The sequence below is a fragment of the Schistocerca nitens genome, chromosome 8, assembly GCF_023898315.1.
Source record: "Schistocerca nitens isolate TAMUIC-IGC-003100 chromosome 8, iqSchNite1.1, whole genome shotgun sequence".
NCBI classification, from domain to species: Eukaryota; Metazoa; Arthropoda; class Insecta; order Orthoptera; family Acrididae; genus Schistocerca; species Schistocerca nitens.
Window position 1 is genome coordinate 534,586,322 of NC_064621.1, and position 20,109 is coordinate 534,606,430.

Genomic DNA, 20,109 nt, shown 5'->3' on the forward strand with positions numbered 1-20,109 from the left:
CGGTCTCTTCTCAGCATATACAATGATCCTGAAGCAACAATGAGCTTATTAAAAACAACTATACACTTAAAATTTTATTTGTCTCAGCAAGAATAAGACCATCTGCTATTGACTCCACACAGTAATTCTTTGCAGATGAACTGTGAAATAACTACAAGTCTCAACAAAATTTTCAACATTTACACATAAATAACACCAGTAACTAGAAAGCTACAAGAAAAGCTACAAAAAGCTTATACAAAGCAGCATATTTGATACACAAATTCCAACATTAGTGGAGTATTATAATTAAAGAAGCTGCCCAACACCACAAACTTTTTCCAAATTTTGAAATAATATGTATCTTGGACTGCACCAAATAGTACGTCTATGAGGAGCATAAATTATGTATACATGTTTCTGAGCCTAGTTACACATTCAGAAATGTTGGAATTTAATGAGCAAAAAAATCAGTGGCATACTCAATAACACAAAACAAGAAAGAAGCCATCACCACCAGCAGCAGCAAAACAACAACTTGCAGCCTGCTCTTCCATCAACTAAAAACGTACACACATAAATATCTGTGCCACCTTATCATGTTCCATTAAGTTGGGTGGCACATACTGTACCTAAGATAATTAACATTCCCCCCTGGTGATGAAAGACTCATATTATATTTCTCTTCTGGGCTCGTCTTTTTCTGCTTACTAATGATGTCATCTGAATGTGAACGAGGTACTCTTCCACCTGCTAGCTCTTCATTAAGCATTTCTTCACTAGGCCCTCTCCAACTGGGCGACTCATCATCATCACGCGAGCCCCCAGTTCCGTATGAACGTTCGAACTTTCCGTCATCTTCCCGAGATCCATCACTGTTGATTGTAAATATAGGAAGGGGACTACATCAAGAAAAACAAGAAAGCAGAGAAGAGAAGGGCAAAGTGCATCTCAATAGTCTTAAAGTTATCTACAAAGTGCTGTTCTATTTCTGTAGAACTTTTATTGTAACTATAATATAGGTTGGTGCAATATTTTCTTTACTATCTTATATTGTGATGTATTGTGAATAACAGAGAGTACTACTGTTTCATTGAAAGAGAATAGTGAAAGAATTTGTCAGTATAGAGTTGTGTCAGAAGACGTACTGGACAGAATCCAAATATTTGCCACACATTGGTAATATTCACATAGAAATATTAACCAAAACACTAGTAGTACTTGGAATGAAACCTTCACTTACAAAATTTGGAAAGCAAATTCATGTGTCACATAAGTTCCTGCTCGAGTATAATGTGGTAAATGTTTGGATTTCTTGTTAAATTTATTTTAATGTAAACTAGTTTAGATCTGAAATGAGTTTAAATTAAAGATTTATTAGTTTCAAAATCTACAGAGTGAGTAAGACATAAGAATTCATATTGGCTTTCATGACCAGACAGAATAGCTTTGCAAGCATCTACTAGTGAAAGTATTCAAGTAAGAGTATAGTAGTATATTTTAATCTGTATTGGTTTCCAAAGTAGAAGTAAAATTTAAGTAATGTGATTTCTACTTCATCATTTTATTTCTAAACAATCTCTCTAAAATGATGCAACTTGCAAATATTAAAAACAGTGCATTTCCTCCTTTTAATCTGCTAGCCCAAAGATATATACTTACCTCAACTCTGGTGTGGTTTCTCCTCCTGCCCCTTCTATTCTGAGGACATTGTTTGCTATCGGTTTGTGTTCATTTGCGTTGGGTGAAGATAATACTGTTTCATCTTCTGGAGTTGGAGGCACTGTTGCAGTTTCAGTATCAAGAACATAAAGATTTTCTGTTGCTATGTCAACAACATAATGGAGATGTTCCTGTGCCCGGTCCACACGGAAAAACCTCTCTGCAGTGCAGGCTGGAACAGTCAACATCAGAAGTTTAAGATGCTGAACAGTCTAATAGAAAAGAAAATCAATGACTCAATATGAATCCTACAAGATCACTAAGACTTGTTTGCTGCAGCTAAGAAATATCTTCTTACAAAATTGGATCTAACTATTGTAGCACCAATTTTTAAAAAAGGACATATTGCAATGTTTACATTCAAATGTGAACATTTTAGGTTAGGCCCTACCATGAATGTTATTGACATTGAATGAAACAACAAATTTCCTGTTACCAGTCATTGTTTATTTATATCTACAATGCTTTTTTAAGGTTTAAACCGCCATCATCAGGTGGATTTACATGTGTTAGCGTGATGTGAGTGTTGTGTTATGACTCTGGTGTAACCTGTGACACTGTCTAGTGGAAAAACAAACACACTACTTCAGAACATGGTTTTGGGGAGGTTTTTGACTAAAAACTACACATATATCCAAATGTGAAAATAAAACAACTAAAATAGAATATCTCCAGTGGTCACAAGCTCCTTTCTCTGTTGTAATACATCACATGTAAACTGTCATGCTTTGTAAACAAGGATTGTGAGAAAGAGCTAAGTTTAGGATATGCTATAGATGTGGGGTCATTAAACTCACATCTGTTACTTGTTATAGCCAAGTAAATGATGAAGTAACACAGTCATACTAAGTTAAAGATATGAAGATATATATATACTCTTAATACCACTGTTCTACAAAAAAAAAAAAAAAAAAAAAAAAAAAAAAAAAAAAAAAACTTTTTTTCTATTTCTGATAAAAAATATTGTGATCCTAGTTGTATTTTGAGTGCTGAATTGAAAACTGTTTTTGGTTTTTTTCTGTCAGGGATAGTTTATGAGTAATCGCAATTTTATTTCTCTTTTCACTTTCTGATATAGTGCAGCAAACGTGAGGTGAAATTCGACAAACAAATGCACATCTTTATGATGTTATAAGTTCATCACATTAATGGAGGGTGGGATCTAACATATAACACAGTAACCTTTGTGTATACACTTTGAAGCATTTATTTGACATGAGAAATTACAGAAAATTGACAAACAATGAGCCACTGCCTTGTAATGCACATCACTTTTTTCTCTTGTATTGTGAATCTTTCTTTTCTCGAATGATATTCCAGCAATAATCTGCTAACATAGAAGGTACCCCCTTCCCTTCATAGCACCTTTCTATGATAGAAATGTCTTTATGGAATCTTTCCCCATGTTCATCCGATACGTCACTACAACTCTCTGTGAACTAGTCCAGATGAGAGTCCATCATATGTACCTTCAAACACCCCAAATCCTGATATGCTTTGATCATATCCTTCACCATTGCTTTGTAGTTAGTAGCTCTTCTTCTTCTGAGGAAGTTTTCCGACACCATTTTGAAACAGTCCCATGCGGTTTTTTCTTTATTAGTTAAACATGCTTCAAAATTTGCATCTTTCTGCAGCTCCCTGATTTGTGGGCCCACAAATACACCTTCCTTTATTTTTGCAGCTGAAAGACGGGGGAATTTGGTAGCTAGGTATGCAAACCCACAGCCTGTTGGATCCATGGCCTTCACGAATTGTTTCATCAGGCCAAGTTTGATGTGAATCGGTGAAAGTAGTATATATTCAGAGCTACCAGACTTTCACGTTGTACATTCTTTTCGCCAACTTTCCATCTTCGCCTAGGCCATTTCTTTTTCACGTAGTGAGAATTTCTGTCTCGACTATCCCACTTGCAAAGAAAACAGGCATACTTTGTGTAGCCTTGTTGCATTCCCAGTACCATAGCAATTACCTTGAAATCTGCACATATTTTCCATTTGTGTTAATTGTATTTTAATGAATTTAGCATCCTTTGTACGAATTCGTAATTCTCTTTTGTCAAACTAGCGTAAGCTACTGGAACAGAGGGTATTTTATTTCCGTTATGGAGCAAAACACCCTTCAGACTTGTTTTCGATGCATCTATGAAAAGTCTCCACTCCTGTGAAATATAAGTGAAGTTCAGCACTTCCATCAGGCCAGCAACGCCATTGCAAAATGTCAGTGCTTTGTCAGTTGAAAAATAAGAAATAAAGGCATGTTCTCTGTGCCTGAACACACCGACTTTAGTACTTTGGTGCAGTAGATTATACTCTTGTAATCTTGAACCAAGCAGCTGCACCTTTTGTTTACTTAGTCCTAGATCACGTACTAAATCATTTAAATCTGCCTGTGTTAACAAATGTGGCGATGACTCACTTGTGTAGTGATATAAAGAATCATCATCTGTGATTTCTTCAGTACTACTTATTTCACGGTCACTCGGAATTTGACCTCGAGCTCTTGAAGGTACTGGAAGGTTGTTGGAATGCTGCACTGGCATTCTCACTGAAGGCAGATCTGTGTAAACAATGTGCCTCTTCGACATTTTGTTTGTAAAACCCTGAATTTTTGTTAGACAGAAATAACAATCAGTAACATGGTCCTTAGGCTCCCTCCACACCATGGGAACAGCACACAACGCCACATTCTCTTTGCCTTTCCACCACTGAATTAGTTTGCAGTAACATGTAGCACAACAGAAATGTGGTGTCCATTCTTTATCTTGGTCTCCTACCTCTACTCCAAAGTAATGTTTGTATGCTTTCTTTATGACTGAAGAAATTTTCTTCCTATTTCTGGCAAAAGTGAACTTCCCACAGATGTAGCAGAAGTCGTCCAGCTTATATCGACATCCATGATGACGTGACATTTCTGCAAATTTAAAAATACCACTTTGGTAATACACCTGTATTAAATTAATAGTAGGGAACTAAAGGAACGCTGATGTGTAAAAACAAGCAGTCGTTTTACCTTCAGCACCAGGCTCAATCAGTTTACACACAGGAACTAAAAAATTCAACCGTGCTCGGAAATATGACAGACAGTTACTTGTCAACCAAAACACCCACTCGTTAAGACTGACACAAATTGCGGCTAACACCATTGTTGTAAACAATATGCAGCTGCCCCTAGGAGGCGTGAAGGTTTACTGCCGAGGCAGCAACCGACTGTTGCCGTTCGAGTTAGTGAAATGTTTCAGGTGGTCTTAACGACATAGGTTGGCGGGGGATAACCTAATGATGTCTGATTCTTCCCACCTACTGTTGCACAAGAAATTATCATGTTCTATCACTACTGGATGCGGCAACATACCCGTATTTCTCTATAACATCTCTGTGTTTGCCATGAATTGTGAATATAGATTTATATACATATTACATAATAAGTATCCCTGAAAACAATATTTTGTTTACATATTTGAATTTCCCACGGTAAAATGGTCTAGAAGCACATACTTTAATATCAGAAATAGAACCCATGTCGAACAGTGTAATACAAACAAATACTTGTGATACCAAGCTGACATGGGGAACAAATTGTTGGTTTTGTTTCGGTGGAACTACTGAGTTTTGTGAATTAGATAATTTATTGTTCAGTTGGAAAATATCGAAATAACTAAATTAACTCACAACAAATAGAAATGGAGGATGGAGGCAGAGAGTAAATAACTAAATTAATTCATGGAAAATATGAGGACGAGGATGGAGCAGAGACAGAGGGGGGAGGAGGATGGTTGGTTGGTTGGTTGTTTGAGGTTTAGAATGTAGAAATGGGAAAAGGAGACTAACCAGTCCTTTTTTAAAAAAAAAGGGGGGGGGGGTAAAAACAGAGTAAAAGGGGAAGAAAAGAGGATCTCGGTCAGGGAGGTGAATCGGGAATCTCCAAACACGGCTTACAGTGGGAGACACCCAAACACTCACTGCCCTGCCCCAACACCAGAGAGAGATTAAAAACCTTAAAACTGAGAATAAAAACCACTTTCCCGGAGGAAACCAAGAACCAGAGAGACCATCCGGGAATTGTCAGCCAACATCAAAGGTAAAGTGTGGGGGAATCTGTACTTAGCATGCAGAGCCAAAAGAATGGGGCATTCAACCAAAATGAGGGCTACTGACTGGAAGGCTCCACAACCACAAAGTGGGGGTGGTTCATCACGCAAAAGAAAACCATGGGTCAGCCTGGTATGGCCAATGCGGAGACGACACAGTGTGGTCGAGTCCTTTCAGGAGAGGGGAAAGGAAGAACGCCACGGGCCTGGTGTCACCTTAATCGCTCGAAGTTTATTAGACAGGGGAGTAGCCTCCCAAGAATTGGCCCATGACTGTGCGAAGTGGGATTTGATGTGAAGCCGTAAATCCACTGCAGGAGGGGTTACAGAAAACGTGGGGTAAGTGACTGCTCCCCCAGCCAAATGATCAGCGAGCTCATTACCCGGTATACCTACATGGCCAGGGACCCAAAGGAAGTCAATGGAACAAGCAGCACGGTGAATATCAGCGAGATGGTCATGGATGGCAGAGACCAAGGGATGGCGCGAAAAACACCAGTCAATAGCAAGAAGGCCACTCATCGAGTCCGTACATAACAAAACGTGGTTGTGTTGGGACTGTTTAATAAAGGTAAGGGCCTGGGAAATTGCCACCAATTCAGCAGTAAACACCCCACATGTAGGTGGCAGCAGATGATTTTCCGCTCCAACAGAGGACGTGAAGGCATACCCAACATGATCAGCAGATTTAGAGCCATCAGTGTAAAAAACAACAGCATTGTCTTCCACAAAGAATAAAGGTTTGGTAGTGGTGAAAGTATCTCCATCAGTCCTGGTGCAAACTAGATAACGGGGGAAAGGTTTTGCCCCTAGCCGACGGGCCTGACCCTCTTCCCAGGGGGTAGCCATGGAAGGGAAGGCCGAAGGGGCACGAGAAGCAGCACTTGAGGAATCAGTTCCAAACAGAGAGATGGCCGCAGAATAACGGCCAGAGTTCTGGACCCGTATGCGTTTCATTTGCATAGCGTCCGCCCTGATACCACCCACTCCAATCAGGGGCTCTCCTCATGGGCGCCACCCAGCCACAGCAAGGGCCGTCTGGCACGGCGGCCATTGCCGGGAGTTCCGATGCTCCAGGATGACGAGCAACCACTCCAAGGCATGCATGAGGAGGTCACAGCTCAGGTATCAGAAGTGTGATCTGTGTGTGTTCAGGGGGCTCAACCAAAAGGGTACATAGCGACCCCACCACACGGGCTGGCTACCGTGCTGGCTATGCACCCTAGTATCAGACAACGACATGAAAGAAAAGGTGGAATGTACCAGGAGGGCGCACGTCGGAGACACTAGGTAAGGTGCTCTTCCCCAAATGGCTCACACTACAGAGGAGAAATTTTGTAATGGAGGTCAAACCCCAGAGGGGGACCAAGGAATTCCAAAAGGAGGAGATGATTATGCAACAAAGCCGAATTGGAAAACCAACAGAGCCAGGAGGATAGCGGGGGCCAACATAAGCAAGGACACCAAGAGAGGGAGAGGAGAGGGCGAGGGGAAAGGAGCAAGGAGGGGAAAGGAGGGGAAGGGAAAGGAAATGCAGCCCTGGAGAGAAAGAAGGCTGCAATGGCTCGGGGCCCCGTGCTCGCCACGCACGTATCCACAAAAGAGTTGTGGACCCCCTGGGAGGGGGGGGGGGTGGAGGCTGAGGGGGGGGGAGGCTGATGGGGGGGGGGGAGGGGCAGGAAACAGAGAGAGAGAGAGAGAGAGAGAGAGAGAGAGAGAGAGAGAGAGAGAGAGAGAGAGACTCAGAAATAGTGGGTGAGGTGAGTAATTGGTAACTGGAGGAGAGGAAATTTTTCAGAGCAGGGGCTTCTTAAGACAATATTTGTGACATGTTATAACTAAGTGAAGGTTGAAGTAATACACTGGTTATGCTTTTAAAATATCCAAATAGATATTCAATTTACACGGTTAGGTGATATACAAAGAGTCAAAACCTGACAGATGTACAAGCTGTTGGTGTGATGGTATATTTGTATATGAGCCATTCCCTTGTTGACCTGGGGAATGTCATGATAACATAACTAACTATTTTGTGGTAAATATGAATGAATGTGTGTGTGTGTGTGTGTGTGTGTGTGTGTGTGTGTGTGTGTGTGTGCACGCACTGCAAATTCAAATTTAGTAAGTAGGCTATTGTGAAAACAGAGATGGCACTATCGTAATTGTTGTCATTTAATACGGATTAAGGTTGTTTTCTTTGGTGTTTGTACATCTGGAGTGTTTCAAGGATATCTAGTTTTTTAACCTTTATGTTGGATATGAAGGATAGTTGTGTTGTTGACATGGTGTTTTGTTTCATGCAGGTGGGTGACTTTTGTTGATGTATGGTGTTTTTTATTTTTTAGTGGTGCCTTGTGTTCTTTGAACCTAATCTCAAATGATCTGCCTGTCTTGCCTATCTAGAAAGTTACAGCCCGAACATTCAATTTTGTATGCACCTGCATGGGTAAGTGGACTCTGTGGGTTGCTGTTGTGAGATAACTTCTTCCCAACCATGATGTGGGTGGTAGAGGATATGTTTATGCCTTTTCGTTTGAAGACATGGGCAATCTGATATGAAATACTACCCAGAAATGGGATTGTATGGAAGATGCTATATTCTTTTTTTTTTTTTTGTGATGTGACTGCTTTGCCACTATTGGGTGTTTTCAGGTGTCTACAGTGGAGCTGTTATAGGCATTTGCAATAGTTGTTTGTTTTATTATTCCAATTTCTTGTTCACATTTAACTTCAGAGTGTGGTAGCTGGATTGCTCAGTTGATCATATACCATAATGCTCCCATCTTGTGGGCTTTGGAGCTGTGCATGGTAGTATGTGTTGTGGTAGGCTTCACATAAATTTCATGTTGGTTTCTATTATTCTTTATTCTAATCATAAGATCTACAAAATTTATATTGTCACCTGCTTGGTGTTCGGCTGTGAGCGTTCTATTTTTATGAGAGTTGTTGAATAGCTGGTTCATTATGCCATTTATCAAAATGACAGTATCATCTACCTATCTGTAGCAGTGAATGATGTTTTTAAGAGTGTGGTGATTGGCATTCAAAACTTTTTCTTCTAAGTCACTTATAAGCATTCCAACTAACAATCCGGAAAGGTCTGAGCCCACTGCAAGGCATCCGTTTGTTTGTAGAGACCATTGCTGAATTTGAAATAGTTGCACCACAGTATGAATTCTGACAGGCCCATTATTTCAGTAACATTTGTGGAAGGGATTTTTTTGTGCTTTTGTAGGGTGACATTAATTATATGTAGTGTGGGATCTATTGGTACAAAGGAATTAGGTTTCATACGTTGTATGACACAAGTATGACTCCTTCAGAAACTTTTATGTTTTTGACATGTTGCATAAATTCTGCTGTTTTTTGAAGTGTTCTAATACAGTTGAATGTTTACGTTTCTTCGAGAATTTTGAGGAGCTTTTTGTCAAGTTTGAATGTTGGGCTATTCCTACAATTCGCTGCTACCTGATAGCAGTCTCATTTAATGAATTCAGTAATGGAATCTTATTCTAGTCTACGAAGCATCTTTCTCAACTGTAATTCTGCACTATAAAGTTGTATACTGAACATCTGTTTTATACTATAAAGTTCTTTCCAATCATTTTTCACCCACAGCTTTTGCATGCTTGGTTCTTTGTGGTTCTTGCGTTTGTTTTGAGTCAATCTTGAAATAATTTGGAATGACGTTATTTTTTAGGCAATTTCTATTGAAGTGAATGTGATTTTTTTCTCACTGCAAGTTTTCTAAAGTGTTTTTGTACTTGAAAATAGCCTTGGTTGCCTGACTGGGCAGATTAACTTCACATGCAAACATTTTAGGTTAGGTTTTTCTGTGACATGCTCAGCTAGAAACAGTACTTATAAAACTTTACAAGAGTAACAGTAAGATGACTGTAAGTGGAGTTTTTAATGTTGACTTTGTATCAAACAATAGCAATTGTAGACAAATAAAAACATCAATGTCTTGATTTCACTTACACTCCACTATCTTATTTCAAAAAAAGGTAGATGGCTACACCAAGACTGCTATTGACAATGATATTCTGTATCCCATATATTATAATGATGTACAAATACAGGCTGTACCAGATCTTAACTGCCAAACATCAATCATAAAACTCACCAACAGAAAAACACTTCATGAACACACTCAAGTTAGGCTTGCTGCAATAATAAACACTGAATCCACCAATATGTTTAAAAGTAGTACCAACAAGAACTTTCGAAAGAAGTCTGCCATGAAGACAACGGATATAAAATTAATTACATATTACTCCACCTAGGAATTTTCATTATTGTTATACATTAATGATCTACCAGCATCAGTAAATAACATGGCAAATATAGTAATGCTTGCCGATAATACAAGTATCTTAATCAAGGGCCTGGAATCCTCAGTGCAGATTACAACTGAAACTGTAACACACCACTTACCTAAGCAAAGAAGGGAAAGCAGAAAGGTGGAAGGAGTATATAGAGGGTCTATACAAGGGTGATGTACTTGAGGACAATATTTTGGAAATGGAACAGGATGTAGATGAAGATGAAATGGGAGATATTGTACTGCGTGAAGAGTTTGACAGAGCACTGAAAGACCTGAGTCGAAACAAGGGCCCGGGAGTAGACAACATTCCATTAGAACTACTGACAGCCTTGGGAGAGCCAGCCCTGACAAAACTCTACCATCTGGTGAGCAAGATGTATGAGACAGGCGAAATACCCTCAGACTTCAAGAAGAATATAATAATTCCAATCCCAAAGAAAGCAGGTGTTGACAGATGTGAAAATTACCAAACTATCAGTTTAATAAGTCACGGATGCAAAATACTAACGCGAATTCTTTACAGACGAATGGAAAAACTAGTAGAAGCAGACCTCGGGGACGATCAGTTTGGATTCCGTAGAAATATCTGAACACGTGAGGCAATACTGACCCTACAACTTATCTTAGAAGCTAGATTAAGGAAAGGCAAACCTACATTTCTAGCATTTGTAGACTTAGAGAAACCTTTTGACAATGTTGACTGGAATACTCTCTTTCAAATTCTGAAGGTGGAAGGGGTAAAATACAGGGAGCGAAAGGCTATTTACAATTTGTACAGAAGCCATATGGGGGTTATAAGAGTCAAAAGGGGCATGAAAGGGAAGCAGTGGTTGGGAAGGGAGTGAGACAGGGTTGCAGCCTCTCCCCGATGTTATTCGATCTGTATATTGAGCAAGCAGTGACGGAAACAAAAGAAAAATTTGAAGTAGGTATTAAAATTCATGGAGAAGAAGTAAACACTTTGAGGTTCGCCGATGACATTGTAATTCTGTCAGAGACAGCAAAGGACTTGGAAGAGCAGTTGAACGGAATGGACAGTGTCTTGAAGGAGGATATAAGATGAACATCAACAAAAGCAAAACAAGGTAATGAAATGTAGTCGAATTAAGTCGGGTGATGCTGAGGGAAGTAGATTAGGAAATGAGACACTTAAAGTAGTAAAGGAGTTTTGCTATTTGGGGAGCAAAATAACTGATGATGGTCGAAGTAGAGAAGATATAAAATGTAGACTGGCAATGGCAAGGAAATCGTTTCTGAAGAAGAGAAATTTGTTAACATCAAGTATAGATTTCAGTGTCAGGAAGTCGTTTCTGAAAGTATTTGTATGGAGTGTAGCCATGTATGGAAGTGAAACATGGACGATAAATAGTTTGGACAAGAAGAGAATAGAAGCTTTCGAAATGTGGTGCTACAGAAGAATGCTGAAGATCAACTGGGTAGATCACGTAACTAATGAGGAGGTATCGAATAGAATTGGGGAGAAGAGAAGTTTGTGGCACAACCTGACTATAAGACAGGATCGGTTGGTAGGACATGTTCTGAGGCATCAAGGGATCACAAATTTAGCATTGGAGGGCAGCGTGTAGGGTAAAAATCATAGAGGGAGACCAAGACATGAATACACTAAGCAGATTCAGAAGGATGTAGGTTGCAGTAGGTACTGGGAGATGAAGAAGCTTGCACAGGATAGAGTAGCACGGAGAGCTGCATCAAACCAGTCTCAGGACTGAAGACCACAACAACACAACATGTGGCACACAGAAACAGGCAACAGGAAACAGGTAACAAACCATTAACACTAACTTTTGAGTTCTTGCTCTTTTGCTGGCAAGATTACACAAATTCATACATGCAACCACCGAGACACCCAGACATACATGTTCATGGCAATGTGTCTCTTAACTACCACAATCGTGTTTGTGTGTACTCCTATCAGAAAAAGAGCAAGAGCTTGAAAGCTAGTGTTAACTGTTTTCTATTATGTGTTTCTGTATGCCACACACCAATTCCCTTAGGTAATTGGTTGTATTTCCCTTATTTTACATATGTTTCCATCCAGGTATTTCCCTAATTGTGATACAGCAACACACCAAGTATACAAATGGTTCACAGAAAATATTCTACCATTAAACCTTTTACAACAAATCTAATGCAGTAAATAACAAGCTACAAGCTCTTGAAATAGATATCAATGTGCAGAAAATTAATGACACTTCACATGTAAGATTTGTTGGTCTGTGAATGAAAAATAAATTAAGATGGAATGAACATACTGCTCACCTGCTCAAGAAACTAAGTGCAGCAAGCTATGAGCTATTTCAGCCTACCTTGACTGAGACACATTGTTGTTGTCATATTTCACATACTTCCATTCTCTGGCCTCTTATGGTACAATATTCTGGGGAAATACTGCAAACATGGAAGAAGTTTTAAAACTACAAAAACAAGAAGTGTGGTTGATCTGTGGAGTTACAAAACTGAACATCCTGTACAAACTTATTTATGACCTTTGGGACATTGACACTCAAAAGTTGGAACATCCACCCACTGATTATATCTGTAATCACCAACTAAAAACATTTCCTAACTCGGAAAGTCACAGTCGTGACACAAGACAGAAGCAAAGCCTTCACAAGGACTCAATAACTCACAATATAATGCAATTGGCCAGATATGAGTACGACACACACACACTGAGACTTCTATTCAAATGAATTATGGAAATCAAAGATAGCGACAATTTTTGCCTGTTATCAACATTGATGCTGGCAATATTCCACAGATTTCATGAATTTTGAGAATGTTTTAATTTTGAGTTGATAACAAATTACAAAAGAAGTATTTTTGTGTGATGTAATAATAAAAATTGGCAATTTTGTATTTTCCCCCTTACTTTTACAATGAAACCTTGCTTCTTGCCAAATTTCACGATTCTAGGTCAACGGGAAGTACCTTATACGTTTTGATGAGTGACTTTTCAACTATCAAAATATGTGACCTAAATGGCTCTATCTTCTGCTTGCACTGTCTTAGAAGCTTAAATTTTTATACCACCAAGAGACCATCGACCTTAGTATGTGACATAAATTTGAATTGATGTGCTAAAATGTTCTAGAGAAAAAGGGTGTTAAAGAAGGACAAATTGGCCAAGTGCGAGTAGGACTTACGCACTGAGGATTCCATAGTAACTTAATTATATATATATATATATATATATATATATATATATATATATATTGTTTATCCATCCTGGAAACCGGGAATCTCAATGATTTTTGGTTATTACCGATGTTGATACTAGCAAGATATTTGTCCCACTAATTCCGAGACTGTATCAAAATTTCTACAGTAGTTCCTCAGACTAGCCCAGACATACAAGAAGAAGCAATCAAGGAACTTCAGTTCATATATGTTGAGGGAGAAGATTTAATAAAACCTTTTTTATTTACTTATTACAACATGAGTAAAACTTACATTTTATGTTTGCATTAAGTAATGTTCATCTATTACTCTTTGGTGAATGTTTAATGCAATGTATATGTTCTAATGACAAAAGATAATTTTTATGTGATACAATCAGTGAAACTTAGTTTCTTGCCAAATTTCATTACTCTAGGTCTGCAGGAAGCATCCTAGAGGTTTTGACGAGAGAGGTTTTGAGTACCAAAACATGTGACATAAATGGTCTTGTCTTTTGACTGAAGTTACTTAGAAGCGTAAAAATTTTAGACTGCCTAGGAACCATAGACCTTAATATGTGACATAAATTTCAACTTGATGCACCTACCCAGTCCTGAGAAAAAAGGTTCATATCAGTAAAACACACAGACGGACAACGAAGTGATCCCATAAGGGTTCTGTTTTTACAGACCGAGGCATGAAACCCTAAAAAGGAGTTATCCAGTCAGAAGTAAGAGTTCGCAATAAGCTACCACTATACAAAAAATCAGACATTGAAAAACTCTCATATATTCAAAAAGGAACTTGAAATAATTCCTAATATACCACACTCTTTATAATTTATATTAATTTTGAGAGCTATAATTAACACAAAATATGTATCATATCATAAACTGAGGCTCTCAGGACAAGGAATGCTACAGCTGTATTAAAATCTTATACAACATATACACAACCTCCACAGCATCTGTCAGTTCTGTTGAAGAAACCAATCAATTCCCACTGAAAAGGAAGTAAAACAAAGTGACTTACCTGCAAAACTGTTATCAGCAGTCTTAAAAAAAAAAAAGCAGTATCTACTTGAATTGGAAAACAAAGGGAATCCATTGTTCTGGGAAATGGAATAAATAACTTGAGATTAGCTCATGATATTGTTCTATTTGCAAATAGCATACAAGAGCTTCAAATATTAGTTAAAAAACTGGTGTTAGTCTGCTCTGAAATTGGACTAAAAATGATCTAGACAAAACCAAGATCATAATGCATGAATGACCACTGGAGGGAAATAAACACTCATGGGAACAAAACTGCAACACTGAGAATGAGTTGTGTAACATAAAAGTTGATAGGTGTGTTTCTACATTTGAAAGATGTGTCTATCCAAATTTCATGACAGTCACATAAGAATTGCACAAGTAGCACCACTATGAGGATGCAAATCAGGTTACTTTAAATACACACTGTAACACTCTACCTTTGAGACTGAACATGGAGCGTTGATGTTAGTCAAGAATACCTTTAAGGCAACAAAGACATCATTATCAATGTCTCACTGAGTTTTGAAAAAGTCACGTAATAGAGCTATGATAAGCTGGATGTTCCTGCTGCAGTACTGCAGAAAGACTTGGCAGGAATATAGCCACTGTACATGATTGCTGGCAACGGTGGTCACAAGAATGTATGGTCACAAGAAGATCAATCTCCAGATGGCCATGTTGCATGACTACCTAGAGGGAATACCACTGTGTTAAGTGTGTGGCTCTGGCACTTCATACTGAACCTGCAGCAGCAACTTGAGCAGCAGTTGGCACCACAGTGAAACAAAGAACTCTCATAAATTGGTTATTTCAGACACATTGTAGCGTGCATTCCAACATTTGCTCACATACCACTGTTGTAAACCAACATGCCCTACAGAGTGTCGACAAGTTGCATTGGCCTGCTTCATTACCAGCCTGCATCTGTCTCCAGTCGAGCACATATCGCACATTGTCGGACAACTCTGGTGTCATCAACAACCACCATTAAACATTCCTGTACCAACTGACCAAGTGCAGCAGGCATGGAACTCCATCCCACAAACTGACATTGAGCACCTGTACAACACAATGTTTGAATGCTTGCATTCAACATTCTGATGGTTACCCAGTTATTAATGTATCAGCATTTCATGCTTGCAATGGTTTATCTTGCTTGAATTAACCTGTTATCTAGCAATGTTAATCACTCAAAATATTTTACCTAGACAAATGTATTTCCAAAATTTGATTACTCTACATTAATTATTTTACGGTGTTTCAGTATATTTTCGCAGCAGTGTTTTATGTGTTGGAAGCACACACCTGCAAAGGGTCACAAAATATATCTGGATGAACTTGAAAATTTGAAAGGAGACTCAAAACCAAATTATTCAGCATGTCAAATAGGGATGGCAAGCATACGGAAGATATTCTTTAGATTTCAAGTCTAAGATGTTGGCCAGGAAGAGGAAAACATTTTTTCACCTATGTATATTAGAAGTAATAACTTATTGCTATGAGGCATGGACATTAAATGAATCCAATGTTGGAAACTTAGAGTAGCTCAAAGAGGAGGGGACAGATCACTGTTGGGCTACACAAAGATGGAAAGAAAGCAGTAGATATCAGAAACAACTAAACTCAGTGACACAATGGAAACATTTTGAGATTCATCAGTATCATCACTGGTGCCAAAATCAATCCACTCTCTTGATGTAAGAAGAACAGCACACCACAAAAGGAGATATAAGGTGAATAAAAGCAGCATCATACAGCACATGCCTAGACACCAGTACTGTGAAAAAAAAATCTTTGTTTGCTAAACTTAAATGTTTCTGAATTGTGATAATTGTTTGATGATGATGTTTACACCACAAAACATGTTGGAACAATAAAACTGGAGCTAGATGTCAAGAAATTTTGACTGGTAGTAGTTACTGTAAAATATACAAAGCCAGAAGTAGAACTTACCGTCCAGCCCGAGTGATTGAGCTGGTGGTGCTTTTTTGTTGTTGTTGTTGTTGTTGTTGTTGTTGTTGTTGCTGTTGTTGTTTGTGTTCGTGTTGTGTGTGTGTGTATTTTACTGATGCAAATACAAATATTTTATTCCACCTCTGAACATATTTACATGCAAGCCAGTGTTAACACAATAATAATAATAATAATAATAATAATATAAACTTGGACAAATGTCATTAACTACAATAGAATAACCCAAGAATGATACAATACATATTTAAGCAAATGCCAATAACAACATAAAGTTTCCTAATACATCAGTTACAAGATAAATGACCTACATAGTTCAGTGAATGACAAGTAAATAATGAAACATATAATTAACAATAGTTACATGCAACAGTAATAAAATAGTTGCACAGTGTGGCATATATATAATTAGCAGTTAATTTATTGTTCATTCTCTAATGGAAAGTTGGTCATTTGTCACATACTCAAGGAACTCTTGAGCAGAGTAAATTACTTTACTTTTTACCCACCTTGAAAGACTAGTTTTAAATTTATTTACTGGCATTGTGCAGGCATTTTCAGGTAGATAGGACCAAGCTATTTGTATCCATTATGTGTCTTTGCAAGCCTAGCATATGGCATATTAATTGTACGTCCACTTCTTATTTTATGGTCATGACCATCCTTCTTACGTCAAATTTACTCAAATTCTCTTTAACAAAGACAAGGCAGTTGTAAATATACAGGCCAGGCACTGTCATTATATTCAGTTTCTTAAAATAATCTCGACATGATTCATATGGGCCAAGTCCTGATACACACCTTATGGCTTTCTTTTGCCATTTGAACACTAATTTTGAGTCCACAGAATTGCCCCATAATAGCATACCATAACTCAGTTGGGAATGGAAGAACGAAAAATATACACATAACAGAAGTTCTTTAATGACACTTAACCTCAGTTTATACAGTAGATAGATGACCCGTGACAATTTGCCACATACCTTCCCTGTGTGGGTATCCCAACTAAGCTTTTGATCTATAGGAAATCCTAATAATTCTACTGTTTTGTTATCATGACTGTCAGCATTCAGACTGAATACAGCAGCTTCAGTTTTACTATCATTCTTCTGCAGTACACTTGACTCAAACCAAGTAGTACATCTCTCCATTGCCACTGCCATGCTGTGTTGGACATTTTGAAGGTTGGCATCACGTGATGAATGTTGTGTCATCAGCATATAACACTGCATCACATGGTGCAACTGCTTGTAAACCCTTTATATAAATAATGAAAAGGAAAGGTCCAAAAATATATCCTTAAGGTACAACCTTCACAACTGGTAGACATTCTGAAATTTGATTGTTTACCTTAACTAACTGTTTTCTATTGTCCAAGTAAGACTGTGTTAGGTATAGAGCATTTTCTATCCCTCCATAGTGGTAGCGCTTTTTTATGAGAATATTGTGGGAGACCATATCAAAACCTTTCCTGAGGTCCAACAGTGTTGCACAGATAATATCTTCATTTTACAAACCATTCTGTGAGGAGATAAGTATATCATTATGTTCAAAATATTGACTCATCTGTTTATGCATGCAGTATTCTATTACTTTTGATACTATGGGTATGATTGATATTGGTTGACAGTTATCTGGAGATCTCCTTTCTTGTGTACTGGTTTAACCATAGATATTTTTAAACATTCTGCATAATTAGCTTCATTTAAAATTTTGTTGATTATTTTAGTCAGTGGCATTACAATTTGATTTCAAATATATTTAATAACACAATTTGAGAGACCATAGTAATCCTCTGCTCTAGAATTACTGAGCTTAACTACTGATTCATTGACCAATTTGTATTTTGTACATTTGTATTTTACTGATGAAGGCTGTGACCAAAAGCAGTATGTGAGTTTCTTTTAATTGTGCCTGTCTGCAACTTGACGTGTCATCTCTACAGTTAAGAGCAATCTATCCTTTCCTGCATTGTAGAGGTAGAACTGTCATATTCTTAGGTATCAATAATTGAAACAAATGGCAAAGTAAACACAAAAATCAGTAACCAATATTTTATACTATTATTAGGTAAGTTTCAAAATACACAGCCAATTCAAGTTCGAAAGTAGTCATCACACTTCCTTCTTGCAGGTAAATGTCTGTGTTCAAGCAATAAATAAGTGACACATTAAGTAAGCAAATAAACTGCATACTTCATACAATCCAGCAATCTCCTCCAAACATTAAGCACAATCTTTATAAGATGAAAGCAATCTTTCTCTCTTTCTTTTTCTTTTTTCATGCCTTCCTTTCTTCCTTACCAAGCTTCTAAAAGCTAGTCAAAACAATAAAATGAAAACAAACTTTTAATTTAGATGGATAGGTGTATACTTACAATCAACAAAGCACCAGTCTGGTGACAGTTTGTTCGCAAACTGGTTGTTGTTTTCAGCGGTGCTAGTTGCATCTTCCTGCAGCCTGTTAATCATTTTTCTGACTTGTTCCAAGTCCGAGACTGGATTCACCTCTATCACTCCCAAGGAGATTGCTGCAAATCAATATCACATATTTTAATGAAATTCAAAATTAATGTTTATACAGACAGTAAGAGGCAAAAATTTACATTAAACATCTAATAAGAGTGCAGAAAGCAATCTAGTTTGCAGTCACTGAAATTTAAACTACTTGAGCAGTTCTGATAAAAGAAATAAGAGTATAATACTTTGGAATCTTGAGTTGCTAAGTGATGAGCAGAGAAAAAAAAGGTGGGAAGTGTTACAACTAAAAATCCTGCTGATATCAGGAGCAGAAAAGCAAGTATGGAGGGAGGGAAAACTCAAGCAACTGGGGAAAAAAATAAATAAATAGGTAAATGGTTTTTGTGATATGCAGTGAATATCAAATCTGAATTCTAAAGTATTCTAAAGTATTTGTGATACACGAGATGAATGTCTTCTTAATAACAGCTACAACTGGTACAGAATTGTCCAATGCACAATTTTAAGGCCACCACTGAATCCCAAACTTTTTAGATATTTTTAAATTCTGTCACCAGGAAAAAGAGAAAGAAGGAAAGTAAGGAAAAGAGGATCCCAGCACACAGTTGTAATAAGTGTTTTATAAGAAAGGCACAAGCTGTAGCAAATGAGTTGGTGACGAATATGACAACTATCTACCACACAGTATGCTAACAACAATCACCAATTTCTGAGCTTTCGTAACAGATATGATGATTAACATTTATTTTTGTTTATTTATTTAGCATCCATTTCACCACATTCATGATAAAGGAAAAATCACAATACAAGACATTATAAAATTTTACAAGTACGTATGTACAAAATATAGGCACATACAAATTGTAATAAAATAAACAATATTCTATGTGAGTCAGCTATAGCTGAGTGATTGCCTTTCCTTTATTTCATGCAATATTGTATTTAACTACATGTAAGAAAATAGAATTTTATGTATGCTCATACAGACACAAAATATACATTGCTGAAAAATTATTGACATATCTTGATTGAGAGTGCTAATGAATGCAATACTCTAATTAAGCATGTAAAAGAAAATAGAATTTAATGTCCACATATAATGCCACAAAAGACACATTATTACACACATTAATTAACACGAGTACATTAGTAAAAGGTTTTTAGTTTTATCTACAAATATTCTGATAACTATGAATTGCCCTGTAGAGATTATGAGGCAGAAGCTACCACTTTTCACAACACTCCTAATATTCATTAATGCTGTAGAAGCTGTGGAGTATTCGATGTTAAGTCCTCTTTTAAATGTATTGAAGTTTTGTATTC

General features: G+C 37.6%; 1 protein-coding gene across 3 annotated transcripts in view; it reads right to left on the reverse strand.

Annotated features, from left to right (window-relative positions):
- LOC126198537 (eye-specific diacylglycerol kinase) overlaps positions 1-20,109 on the reverse strand; it is a 679,131-nt gene that overhangs the window by 103,346 nt on the left and 555,676 nt on the right. For 2 of the 3 annotated variants that reach the window (XM_049934938.1, XM_049934937.1), the window contains exons 13-15: positions 18,684-18,836; positions 1,642-1,873; positions 612-854 (exon numbers count right to left, since the gene is read on the reverse strand). In XM_049934938.1, the coding sequence (XP_049790895.1) occupies positions 612-854; positions 1,642-1,873; positions 18,684-18,836 (628 nt within the window). The remainder of the gene's footprint in view (positions 1-611; positions 855-1,641; positions 1,874-18,683; positions 18,837-20,109) is intronic. The other variant, XM_049934939.1, reaches the window with a different exon arrangement.